The following is a 13,746-nucleotide window of genomic DNA, read 5'->3' on the forward strand; positions in this document are numbered from 1 at the left end:
AAAATCCATCTGGAGACTGGCTAGGCCACTCCAGGACCTTGAAATGCTTCTTACGAAGCCACTCCGTTGCCCGGGCGGTGTGTTTGGGATCATTGTCATGCTGAAAGACCCAGCCACGTTTCATCTTCAATGCCCTTGCTGATGGAAGGAGGTTTTCACTCAAAATCTCACGATACATGGCCCCATTCATTATCTCCTTTACACGGATCAGTCGTCCTGGTCCCTTTGCAGAAAAACAGCCCCAAAGCATGATGTTTCCACCCCCATGCTTCACAGTAGGTATGGTGTTCTTTGGATGCAACTCAGCATTCTTTGTCCTCCAAACACGACGAGTTGAGTTTTTACCAAAAAGTTATATTTTGGTTTCATCTGACCATATGACATTCTCCCAATCCTCTTCTGGATCATCCAAATGCACTCTAGCAAACTTCAGACGGGCCTGGACATGTACTGGCTTAAGCAGGGGGACACATCTGGCACTGCAGGATTTGAGTCCCTGGCGGCGTAGTGTGTTACTGATGGTAGGCTTTGTTACTTTGGTCCCAGCTCTCTGCAGGTCATTCACTAGGTCCCCCTGTGTGGTTCTGGGATTTTTGCTCACCGTTCTTGTGATCATTTTGACCCCACAGGGTGAGATCTTGCGTGGAGCCCCAGATCGAGGGAGATTTTCAGTGGTCTTGTATGTCTTCCATTTCCTAATAATTGCTCCCACAGTTGATTTCTTCAAACCAAGCTGCTTACCTATTGCAGATTCAGTCTTCCCAGCCTGGTGCAGGTCTACAATTTTGTTTCGGGTGTCCTTTGACAGCTCTTTGGTCTTGGCCATAGTGGAGTTTGGAGTGTGACTGTTTGAGGTTGTGGACAGGTGTCTTTTATACTGATAACAAGTTCAAACAGGTGCCATTAATACAGGTAACGAGTGGAGGACAGAGGAGCCTCTTAAAGAAGAAGTTACAGGTCTGTGAGAGCCAGAAATCTTGCTTGTTTGTAGGTGACCAAATACTTATTTTCCACCATAATTTGCAAATAAATTCATGAAAAATCCTACAATGTGATTTTCTGGATTTTTTTCCCTCAATTTGTCTGTCATAGTTGACGTGTACCTATGATGAAAATTACAGGCCTCTCTCATCTTTTTAAGTGGGAGAACTTGCACAATTGGTGGCTGACTAAATACTTTTTTTCCCCACTGTATGTCATGCAATAAAATGCAAATTAATTACTTAAAAATCATACAATGTGATTTTCTGGATTTTTGTTTTAGATTCCGTCTCTCACAGTTGAAGTGTACCTATAATAAAAATTACAGACCTCTACATGCTTTGTAAGTAGGAAAACCTGCAAAATCGGCAGTGTATCAAATACTTGTTCTCCACACTGTAAGTATACAGACCCTTTGCTATGAGACTCGAAATTGAGCTCAGGTGCATCCTGTTTCCATTGATCATCCTCGAGATGTTTCTACAACTTCATTGGAGTCCACCTGTGGTAAATTCAATTGATTGGACTTGATTTGGAAAGGCACACACCTGTCTATATAAGGTCCCACAGTTGACAGTGCATGTCAGAGCAAAAACCAAGCCATGAGGTCAAAGGAATTGTCCGTAGAGCTCAGAGACAGGACTGTGTCGAGGCACAGATCTGGGGAAGGGTACCAAAACATTTCTGGAGCATTGACGGTCCCCAAGAACACAGTGGCATCCGTCATTCTTAAATGGAAGACGTTTGGAACCACCAAGACTCTTCCTAGAGCTGGCTGCCCGGCCAAACTGAGCAATCGGGGGAGAAGGGCCTTGGTCAGGGAGGTGAGCAAGAACCTGATGGTCACTCTGACAGAGCTCCAGAGTTCCTCTGTGGAGATGGGAGAACCTTCCAGAAGGACAACCATCTCTACAGGACTCCACCAATCAGGCCTTTATGGTAGAGTGGCCAGACGGAAGCCAATCCTCAGTAAAAGGCACATGACAGCCCACTTTGAGTTTGCCAAAAGACACCTAAAGACTCTCAGACCATGAGAAACAAGATTCTCTGGTCTGATGAAACCAAGATTGAACTCTTTGGCCTGAATGCCAAGCGTCATGTCTGGAGGAAACTTGGCACCATCCCTACGGTGAAGCATGGTGGTGGCAGCATCATGCTGTGGGGATGTTTTTCAGCGGCAGGGACTGGGAGACTAGTCAGGATCGAGGGAAAGATGAACGGAGCAAAGTACAGAGAGATCCTTGATGGAAACCTGCTCCAGAGCGTTCAGGACCTCAGACTGGGGCGAAGGTTCACCTTCCAACAGGAAAATGACCCTAAGTATACAGCCAAGACAACGCAGGAGTGGCTTCGGGACAAGTCTCTGAATGTCCTTGAGTGGCCCAGCCAGAGCCCGGACATGAACCTGATCGAACATCTCTGGAGAAACCTGAAAATAGCTGTGCAGCGACGCTCCCTATCCAACCTGACAAAGCTTGAGAGGATCTGCAGAGAAGAATGGGAGAAACTCCCCAAATACAGGTGTACCAAGCTTGTAGCGTCATACCCAAGAAGACTCAAGGCTGTAATCGCTGCCAATGGTGATTCAACAAAGTACTGAATACTTAAGTAAATGTGATATTTCCGTTTTTTTTTTTTTTTAAACCTGTTTTTGCTTTGTCATTATGGGGTATTGCGTGTAGATTGATGAGGGGGGGGACAATTTAATCAATTTTAGAATAAGGCTGTAACGTAACAAAATGTGGAAAAAGTAAAGCGGTCTGAATACTTTCAGAGTGCACTGTATTTAGCGTGTTTCAACAGCTTCTTATCTAGTATTATTTTGGGGTTCCTTCGGTCCGGTAGCCTACAGCGATGCTATAACTGGAAATTCCTTTGGTCTTTACTGAGTTAGGTAAATCAGTTTTAGTTTTTTTTGCACCGTGTTTGTGGAACAATCTAATAAATGTTCTCATATTGGATGTTTTGGAGCCTCTAGGGCAATTCAGAAAGCTGATCGGGGACCTTATTATAAATGTGTCTGTTTTTTATGTTTTTTCTTTCTGCTTGCATTTAGTAGGACTATTTGTATTTTGATGTTTGTATTTCTGTCATTTCTGTAATTCAGGGCTCATCTGTAAAAGAGACCTTGGTCTCATTATGACTCCCTAAAAATATGTAACATGGCAACCTCAATGCTGCTAAGGGAAATTACCCAAAATGCGCTGATTTTGAAATCGTACCATTGATTTCTAATAATTGAATTAATGTGCAACTTTTACACATTTTGAACCGCACAGTATTCATATTCATAAATTATCTACGTAATGATGTTGGAACTTTGCAGTTTTGTTGTCTTTTTCTGAAGCCTTTTTTGGTGGGTGGCCTGTGTGTCTATGTCACTGAGATAGGCTGCAATAAGAACGGTCTAAATGTGTGTGTGTGTATATATATACAGCTGTGGAAAAAATTAAGAGACCACTGCAAATTTTTCTTACATCAGCATCTCTACATTTCCGAATGCACTGTATTTCATTCCATTCCAGTGTCTGTTGAATTCCAACACAGGCACACCTCATTCTACTGAATTAGGTACTGATTAGGTGATCACATGAACCAAATCTTATTTAATGAGGAAAAGTATAAAAAACACTGCTGTGGTCATCACTATCCTCTTGCAATAGGACCAGCTGGATGGTAAACACAGTGCTAATAGTACCTCAAAAGTAATATTAATCAAAAAATAACTATTGACCATGCCAAAACAGTTGAAAAGGAAAGTTTTGAGTGAGGAAAAGAAGGGTTCAATTCTGGCTTTACTGGCAGAGGGATACAGTGAGCGTCAGGTTGCTTCCATCCTTAAAAATTCAAAGACGGTGGTTCATAATATCAAGCAGCAGACATTGGGGACAACAAAGCTACAGACCGGCAGAGGGCGAAAATTACTCTCTACTGACCGGGACGATCGCCAACTCATTCGAATGTCACTCAACAACTGTAGGATGACATCAAGTGACCTACAAAAAGAATGGCAAACGGCAGCTGGGGTGAAGTGCACAGCGAGGACGGTTCGAAACAGGCTCCTAGGGGCAGGGCTGAAGTCGTGCAAAGCTAGAGAAAAGCCCTTCATCAATGAGAAGCAAAGAAGAGCCAGGCTGAGGTTTGCAAATGACCATAAGGATTGGACCGTAGAGGACTGGAGTAAGGTCATCTTCTCTGATTAGTCAAATTTTCAGCTTTGCCCAACACCTGGTCGTCTAATGGTTAGACAGAGACCTGGAGAGGCCTACAAGCCACAGCGTCTCGCACCCACTGTGAAATTTGGTGGAGGATCGGTGATGATCTGGGGGTGCTTCAGCAAGGCTGGAATCGGGCAGATTTGTCTTTGTGAAGGACGCATGAATCAAGCCACGTACAAGGTTGTCCTGGAAGAAAACTTGCTTCCTTTTGCTCTGACATTGTTCCCCAACTCTGAGGATTGGTTTTTCCAGCAGGACAATGCGTCATGCCACACAGCCAGGTCAATCAAGGTGTGGATGGAGGACCACCAGATCAAGACCCTGTCATGGCCAGCCCAATCTCCAGACCTGAACCCCATTGAAAACTTCTGGAATGTGATCAAGAGGAAGATGGATGGTCACAAGCCATCAAACAAAGCCGAGCTGCTTGAATTTTTGCGCCAGGAGTGGCATAAAGTCACCCAACATCAATGTGAAAGACTGGTGGAGAGCATGCCAAGACGTATGGGCTCCCGAGTGGCGCAGTAGTCTAAGGCACTGCATCTCAGCGCTTGAGGCGTCACTACATTCCCCCTGGTTCGATTCCAGGCTGTATCACAACCGGCCGTGATTGGGAGTCCCATAGGGGGGCGGCGCACAATTGGCCCAGCGTCGTCTGGGTTTGGCCGGTGTAGGCCGTCATTGTAAATAAGAATTTGTTCTTAACTGACTTGCCTAGTTAAATAAAGGTAAAAAAAAAAAAAAAAAAAAAAATGAAAGCTGTGATTGAAAATCAGGGTTATTCCACCAAATATTGATTTCTGAACTCTTCCTAAGTTAAAACATTAGTATTATGTTGTTTAAAAATGAACATGAACTTATTTTCTTTGCATTATTCGAGGTCTGACAACACTGCATATTTTTTTGTTATTTTGACCAGTTGTCATTTTCTGCAAATAAATGCTCTAAATGACAATATTTTTATTTGGAATTTGGGAGAAATGTTGTCAGTAGTTTATAGAATAAAACAAAAATGTTATTTTTACCCAAACACATACCTATAAATAGTTAAACCAGAGAAACTGCTAATTTTGCAGTGGTCTCTTAATTTTTTCCGGAGCTGAATATATATATTTTTAAAACCAAGTCTCGCGAGACTACGTAGCCCATAGCGTAGTTGCGACGAGATCCATGAAATCAACCATATTAAATGGGTCATGGTAAGAAGCGATCCACGGGTCCGAAATCGCGCAAAAAGTTTCAAATTAAAAGTCCTCCGTTTACTTGAACAAGATCACAAATCGTAGTATATTTTTCCTGTTTCAAGATGCGTTCTGTTTCTCTGATCCTACCCGCTCCCTTTCATGCCATTTTAGGAGGCATTGAGGCGTGTTGTTGAGTTCTAGTGGTTTTTTGTAGTCTAAATAGTTACTCTGCCAAGGTGGGTAAATGAAATAAAATAGGCAATCAGTACATGTACAAAAACGTAATTAAAGTTATGTTAATAAGGGGACATCGAAATGGGTATCAAACAACAATGTTAAATATTAATCAGTTGAAAAGGAATTAATGATTGAAAGGTCAGTATTCTTCATTAAATAATTCCTGGAATAATAGTTTAATTTCCCTTCCACTAGATGGCACTGTCCCCCATGCTGCTCCCAGTCAGGGGTCTGAGGATTCAGAAACTCAGAATTCAGAAGCTGTATAGGGCTGTGAGAGAGAGAGAGAGAGAGAGAGAGAGAGAGAGAGAGAGAGAGAGAGAGAGAGAGAGAGAGAGAGAGAGAGAGAGAGAGAGAGAGAGAGAGAGAGAGAGAGAGAGAGAGAGAGAGAGAGAGAGAGAGAGAGAGAGAGAGAGAGAGAGAGAGGGGGGTCCGGGACAAGGTAGCACGCCCATTGAATCAGGTCAGGGGTCCACAGCTGCAGAACTGGATCAGCATCACAACCGGGTGGACTGGGGACAGGGACAGCCAGGAGTCGTCAGGCGAGGCATGGTCCTACGGCTCAGGTCCTCTGGGAGGGGAGACAGAGTGGAATTAGAGAGAGCATGCCTAAAATCACACAGTACACTAGATAAGACAGACTGACCGTAACCTCCTGGCACATAGGCTATTGCAGCATAGGGGCTGTCGGGGGATACTGTGCCCCGTCCAAGGTTACTCTTGGAACAGGCCAATTTGAAAATGTTATCTTCAAAGCATGATTAAATCCTGTTCTGTTACGAATTGACAGCAGTTAAACTTCCAGCAACAGTGTTGGTATTGTGTGGTTATTGTTTGTTTTTTTACAGGGGACTACATCAACAAACATCATCGTTATATACTGAACAAAAATATAAATGCAACATGCAACAATTTCATTGATTTTACTGAGTAACAGTTCATATGAGGAAATCAGTCAATTGAAATAAATTAATTAGGCCCAAATCTATGGATTTCACATGACTGGGAATACAGATATGCATCTGTTGGTCACAGATACCTTAAAGAAAAATGGGCCTCAGGATCTCATTATGGTATTTTTGTGCATTCAAATTGCCATCAATAAAATGCTATTGTTTTCATTGTCTGTAGCTTATGCCTGCCCATACCATAACCCCACCGCCACCATGGGGCATTCTGTTCACAACATTGACATCAGCAAACCACTCGCCCACTTGACACCATAAACGTTGTCTGCGGTTGTGAGGCCGGTTGGACATACTGCCAAATTCTCTAAAACGATGTTGTGCATTCAAGCACGTTGTGTTTATGGTAGAGAAATTAACATTACATTCTCTGGCAACAGCTCTGGTGGACATTCCTGCAGTCAGCATGTCAATTGCACGCTCCCTCAAAACTTGAGACATCTATGGCATTGTATTGTGTGACAGAACTGCACATTTTAGAGTGGCCTTTTATTGTCCCCAGCACAAGGTGCACCTGTGTAATGATCATGCTGTTTAATCAGATTCTTGATATGCCACACTTGTCAGGTGGATGGATTATCTTGGCAAAGGAGAAATGCTGACTAACAGGGATGTAAACAAATTTGTGCACAACATTTTAGTAAAATAAGCTTTTTGTGGGTATGGAACATTTCTGGGATCTTTTATTTCAGCTCATGAAACATGGGACCAACACTTTACATGTTGCATTTATATTTTTGTTCAGTGTAGTTAAAATACAGTAACTAGATATTTGTTAACTGATTTCAAAAATATATTGTTATTTTTTTCAATAAATGTATATTTAAGTAACATTAAACTATATGTTTTATGATTTTAATTCAGTTAAATTATTTCAGGGGGACTTTTATTTTGAAAAGTAGCCGTATGATCACGTGACCTTAATGTCGCTAGTTTCACAATGCTGTGGAGACGGTAGTAGAACAGAGTTGAGTTTGTTGAAGGAGGAAGGCAGTCTAGAAGGGGAAACTGCAGTAAAAAACATAACAAGTGTGAGGAATTCAGGGGTTTCCAACATGGCATCATGCGATACCCTGTACATCGAAACGGACGGCTCAGAGATGCCAGCTGAGATAGTGGAACTCCATGAAATCGAAGTGGAGACCATCGAGACAACAGTTGTTGGAGAGGACGACGATGAACAGCCCATGATCGCTTTACAGCCCCTTGACTCAGATGATCCACACTCAATGCATCACCATCATCAGGAGGTAATATTGGTGCAAACACGAGAAGAGGTGGTTGGTGAAGATGATTCGGACATGCACGGGGACGATGATTACGAGGACCAAATTCTTATACCTGTCCCAGTCCCTGCCGCTGAAGAGGAATATATCGAACAGACTCTGGTGACTGTCGCCGGGAAGAGCTCGGGGCGGATGAAGAAGGGGGGAAGCGTAAAGAGAAATAAAAAGAGTTACTTGGGTGCACCGGAGGCCAGTAGTAGAAAATGGGAACAGAAACAAGTCCAGATAAAGACTTTGGAAGGAGAGTTTTCGGTGACCATGTGGGCATCGGGTAAGTTTAACGTTAGAGCTCTATCGAAAGTGTGTTCTTGCAAATTTGCCAGCTGCATTGTTCTTGCGGTGTGTGCCCTGTAACTCGGCCTCGTACGGGCGTTGTCCTCTGGCTAATTTTAGCAGAATTCTTAACTGTTTTCCAAGTCCGAAATGCATGCCGTGTATTTGAAATGTTTTTGTTTTTATGGGAAGCCATGTTTTATGTGTTGATGGGCGCCGCCATGTTCCCCTGGAACAGTATGGCGGACCGAAAAAATGGCGTTGATTTGGCCGGGGAAAGATGGCGGCGGGTGGGAGCGAGCGCGCTGCTGCAGGAGTAGGCCGCTGTGGCGCAGTTCAGCACAGGGGCCTCGGCTCGAAACTCTCGAGAAGAACGGGGGAGGCTAGATGTCACAAGACTGGATGTGCTACTGCTAGCGACCGTTCTAACCGCGGCGAAGAGTCGACAAGAATGGAATCTCAGTCGTTTGATATTTTAGTCATTACATTTTTTTCTCAATTGTGCAGTCTGCCTTGTTGGCTTTTTGAGACTCTGACCTGAGAATATTTATTTGAATTGTTTGGCTTTCGTCAGTTAGCTAGCTAGCTAACCTTAATCCTAGTAACAAACTGAGTTTACAGACTTGAAACGTCAGTCAGCCAGTTAACGTTAGCTAACTAGCTACCTTGATTTGAGTTTCTCAAAATCCCGACGTTAGTCTGTCTGAATTGTTGCAAGTATAGTTATGGCTATTCACTAAGTCGTACCATTAAAAACTAGGGCCATTCAAATGGAACTAAAATGTGCATTCACTTTCTGTTCAACTGTGCAGACCAAATACTGCTTTCAACTGTAAAATGTGAGATTGTGTATATTTTACACAATTATGCTCCCCAGTTTTCATGCCATACATTTTCCTGGTGGTTAGAAGAGTGATATTCTTTGTTGATTTGGTATTTCAATTGACCATTTGGGTCAGACATCAAATGCAAATCATATCCCTGTGCACCTGTTTTAACTCTGCTCCTTTGCTCTCTCAGATGACAAGAAGGAAATTGACCATGACACTATGGTGGAGGAGCATGTCATCGGGGAGAATTCCCCTCCCGATTACTCAGAGTACATGACAGGGAAGAAGCTCCCGCCCGGAGGCATCCCAGGGATCGACCTGTCAGACCCCAAACAGCTGGCAGAATTTGCGAGGCGAGTTAGACACAAGGCCATGTTCATTAGGCACCTAACGGAGGGAAACTGGGAGGGACTAGTCCATTAAGAAACCCTTGTTTTCGTTTTCCGTTGCAAAACGTTTCCCGTTGCATGACCTAATAAATAAAACCATATGTAGGCTTATGTACTGTTACAACGTTCCCCTCTTGAACTCTCCCAAAGTGTAGTGAATAGAAGATCTTTGACCTATCATGTCTTTTGCAGGATGAAGCCACGGAAAATAAAGGAGGACGACTCTCCCAGGACGATAGCTTGCCCCCACAAAGTAAGTGTGCTCTACTAGTCTAAGGGCTAGATTCTATCAGATCCGCATTAGCTGCAATCCGCGTAGCGGTTGTTTTGGCGGAAGTGAAACCGCGTTAGCGCTGTCAACCCCCCCCCCCCCCCCCCACCCCTCTAAATTTACATGAAAACATGCATAAAAGCCTAGCATTATTTCTATCATCGATAGAGCCTAGACTTTCTATTGCCGTATTGAACTTCTAACATGGATAATAGGAAGGGAGTGGCTTTTGACACGAGCAACCGCTCACCGATTTGTCAGCTCATACCGCAGTTACACCGTCAGAACATCGCTATGCAGATGTCGGCCAACGCAGGTTAACGCTTGATCTGATTGAATGGAGTCCTAACTGGTATTGGAGAATGGTAACACAGGCACTAGAGCAGTGTTTGGGTAAATAATGGTATTCACCTAGCCGGTATGCTCTGTGATTGCCCTATAAAATCTGCATTGTGGATGGAATCCAGACATTAAAACTGAATTTATTGAACTTAGTAGGAAATGCATTAATTTGCCACAGTGAATCATAAGGCATGAACAAAATGCATCAGTTATTCGTATTTTCATGCAACTTTCTGAAACGGCAGAGGAATGCCACTGTGTGTGTGGTGCGCGTGCGTATGTCTACACTTTGTGTAGCCGTTAGAGATGATGCTAATGATAACTTCTGGTAGAGATGGAAAGGCTTTCCCAAAAACCTTCTCAGTTAAATGTTAACTAAAAAGTAGCCTATTAATTTGTATCTGTCCAGTGGCCATTTGTTTAGCAAACTCTGCGATCACATGAGCGCTACAGCAACACTGCTTAACCAAACAACAGTCGCTTCCTGGTGAGCACTTGCATTAAAGGGTAATGACACCCAAAAATATATATTTCTAAAAAACATTGTGTGTATGTATATATACATATATGTGTCTATATACATATGTGTATGTATGTATATGTATGTGTAATATATGTATCGCTCTGGATAAGAGCGTCTGCTAAATGACTAAAATGTAAATGTAATGTATATGTATGTGTAATATATGTGTGTGTGTGTGTGTGTATATATATATATATATATATATATATATATATATCTCATAATAATCTATTCAAAAAGTTAGCTTTTGAAAGTGAAAACTGAAACCTGGAGAATCTTATTTATTTTTATAAACCAAATCAGGCAAAAAAGAAAACAGATTTTATAGGGCCCTATCTATAGCTTATTTGTGGTCTGATGTGGACCTTTTGGTTTTGTCATTTCTGAAGTTCGCAGTGATTAATTGCTGCCTTTGCCTCTGCAGGGGTGCACTAAAATGTTCAGGGATAACTCGGCGATGAGGAAGCACTTGCACACCCACGGACCGCGTGTTCACGTCTGCGCCGAATGTGGAAAGGCCTTTGTCGAAAGCTCCAAACTGAAGAGGCATCAACTTGTTCATACCGGAGAGAAGCCTTTCCAGGTATGTTTCCCCCAGCCCCTTCAAAATGGCTTCATATTGAGAGATCTACTTCTTGTCAAACAATTACAGTTTCACAGGGTTGCAATCTCTGCACTTTTAGCGAGCTAGCTGATGTTAGCATCTTAAGTTGGCAAGCTAACATTACCGTATCTTTTCATTTCGCCTGTAAGAATAAGCAGGCCAGTCTGACTGTGCTTCGCTGTCACGCAGCCTCTGAGTGCCACTGCCATAAAGGAAAAACGTCGCACAGTGACAGTCATGCTTGCGCCTTTACATCACTGAAAACCGGCAGTTTCTAGCCCAAACCACTCAAGTTATGCCCCATATTACCGGAGCTACCTTCTCCGCTTTCTACTGCAATACTACTCGGTATCGTGATACTTGGCCTGGTATCACATTATTGGTATTGTGACAACCCCATTTTGAAAATAGGCACATTTTCTTGCAGTTTACAGAAATGTTTTGCTTGTTTCCGCCCTCACCAGTTTGCATCCCTGTGAATACATTTAGTTTGATTCTCAACACTTCTAACTTAACTTATACATGGCATGTATGGCAATGCACCCATAGATGCCCAGATTGTCAACCAGCATTGCAGCCTCATAATTAAATCTACTCTCTCCTTCTCTTTAAGTGCACATTTGAGGGCTGCGGAAAGAGATTCTCCTTGGACTTTAACTTACGCACGCATGTGCGGATTCACACTGGAGACCGACCCTACGTCTGTCCGTTCGACGGCTGCAACAAGAAGTTTGCCCAATCCACCAACCTCAAGTCTCACATCCTCACTCATGCTAAAGCTAAAAACAATCAGTGACTGTGAACCAACCACCTCGGCGGCAGCGCCTCCTAAGAGCTAGGAAATGTACAGAGATGAAAACAACGAACTCTAAAGATGATGCTTAACGCCTCCTACCCTGCCACCTTGGCACAATCCCGAAAGAAAAGCATAACGTTTCTTCTTGTGAAGATGTGAAGTTCTTGGACCTGCAACCGAAAAGACAAGTTATTTATACTGCAGTGCCCAAAGAGAAGGAATCGACATTTAAAGTTATGTGCTCCATCAGCATTGCAAAATAATTGCTTTTAAATTTTGTACCCTTTTCTAAGTGTGCATATTGTACACTTTCTCTGGCTTAGTGGTATTATGCATGTTTGTTTTCCCTGAGAATTGAAATCTATGATAGCTCTTCTTGGAGGAGAATTTGCAGTTTATTGTACCTCTCTGCTTTTTTTTCCCCCTATAAAAAGTTTATTTGGGTGGGTAGGGGTATTCTTTACAGATTTTTCATTTTGTATAATTGTAACGTACAGATATATTGGAATCATGTACATAATAGCAATGTGATTTAAGTAGTGTTAACTGATTTAAAACCGTTTTCTTTTTTCCCTGCACTGCCAGAGAGCAAAAACATGTCATATCCATCAAATCCTTTCTGTTTAGTTGAACACACAATACAACCAGAACTGGTGTTCAGTTGCATTATTAAAATGTTTTGTACAGGCAGCATTAACTTTAGCTAATATTGACCTCTCCAATAAGCGGCCAATAAAAACATGTCCATAAGCAAGCAATTATTAGAAGTTTGTTTCAGACAATTCCTACTTTATGTACAGTAGATTGTATACGCCTTAAAGGGGCACCCTGCAGTTGAAACAATAACAGCATTTTCCCCACCCCTGTTTTGGTAAAAAGCTGAAGGATGCGCCTAGAGAAATGTAACCACTCTCATATACAGACCGAGCATTCATTATATAAAAATGATATTTTTAACCATGTTTTTAGGCTATATAGTGGTTGTTTACATTTACTTTGTTTACAAAAATTTGAGTAAAACAAGCTTATATTTTGGGTTCTGATGGGTATGAGTATACTACTACGGCAGGTAGCCTAGCGATTAGAGCGTTGGGCCAGCTAACTTGCGTAAGGTCTATCAAATTTGTATCGGTCTAGAGTTACAGATTGCACGATAGAAGTGAAGGTAATTTCCGATTGAGCTGACATGCAGCGTTTACCGTGAATGCAGTCTCCGCCAATGCTGAAATATTGAATTCATTTTTAATTGGGCTTTAGCGCTGAACTTCCGGAATACAGATTGAATAGAGCCCTAAATATTCTGAAATAACACCCCAAAAGAATGAAATATGGGCATGGTCTAATAAGCCAACAACCAAAAACAGATATAAATGTAGCTTTCTTAATTGAACCTGAAAATCTGTAGTTATTTTTGGTTGTTTATCAAAGTTAGCTGGCTAGCTCATACATCCTGCTTTGTAGTATACCCCTGAGCCCAACACGATGTACAGTGCATTCGGAAAGTATTCGGAACCCTTGACTTTAAACATTTTGTTACATTACAGCCTTATTCTAAAATGGATTAAATAGTTTTCCCCACTCATCACACTATCCCATAATGACAAAGAAAAAACTGTTTTCTAGGATCATATTTACATAAGTATTCAGACCCTTTACTCAGTACTTTGTTGAAGCACCTTTGGCAGTGATTACAGCCTCGAGTCTTCTTGGGTATGACGCTACAAGCTTGGCACACCTGTATTTGGGGAGTTTCTCCAATTCTCTGCAGATCCTCTCAAGGTCTGTCAGGTTGAATGGGGAGCGTCACTGCACAGCTATTTTAAGGTCTCTCCAGAGATGTTTGATCG

General features: G+C 42.3%; 1 protein-coding gene across 2 annotated transcripts in view; it reads left to right on the top strand.

Moving 5' to 3' along the window:
* Positions 1 to 7,533: 7,533 nt before the first annotated feature.
* Positions 7,534 to 13,746, top strand: part of LOC311103132 (transcriptional repressor protein YY1-like) — a 964,063-nt gene continuing 957,850 nt past the window's right edge. Inside the window, exons 1-5 of one of the 2 annotated variants that reach the window (XM_084144676.1) lie at positions 7,534 to 8,142; positions 9,165 to 9,327; positions 9,556 to 9,616; positions 10,924 to 11,082; positions 11,717 to 12,863. In XM_084144676.1, coding sequence (XP_084000802.1) covers positions 7,641 to 8,142; positions 9,165 to 9,327; positions 9,556 to 9,616; positions 10,924 to 11,082; positions 11,717 to 11,899 — 1,068 coding nt within the window. In that variant the 5' untranslated portion in view covers positions 7,534 to 7,640 and the 3' untranslated portion in view covers positions 11,900 to 12,863. Of the gene's footprint in view, positions 8,143 to 9,164; positions 9,328 to 9,555; positions 9,617 to 10,923; positions 11,083 to 11,716; positions 12,864 to 13,746 lie in introns of those variants that run through there. The other variant, XM_084144677.1, reaches the window with a different exon arrangement.

This window comes from Coregonus lavaretus (assembly GCF_964263955.1).
Source record: "Coregonus lavaretus genome assembly, chromosome: 27".
Classification (NCBI taxonomy): Eukaryota; Metazoa; Chordata; class Actinopteri; order Salmoniformes; family Salmonidae; genus Coregonus; species Coregonus lavaretus.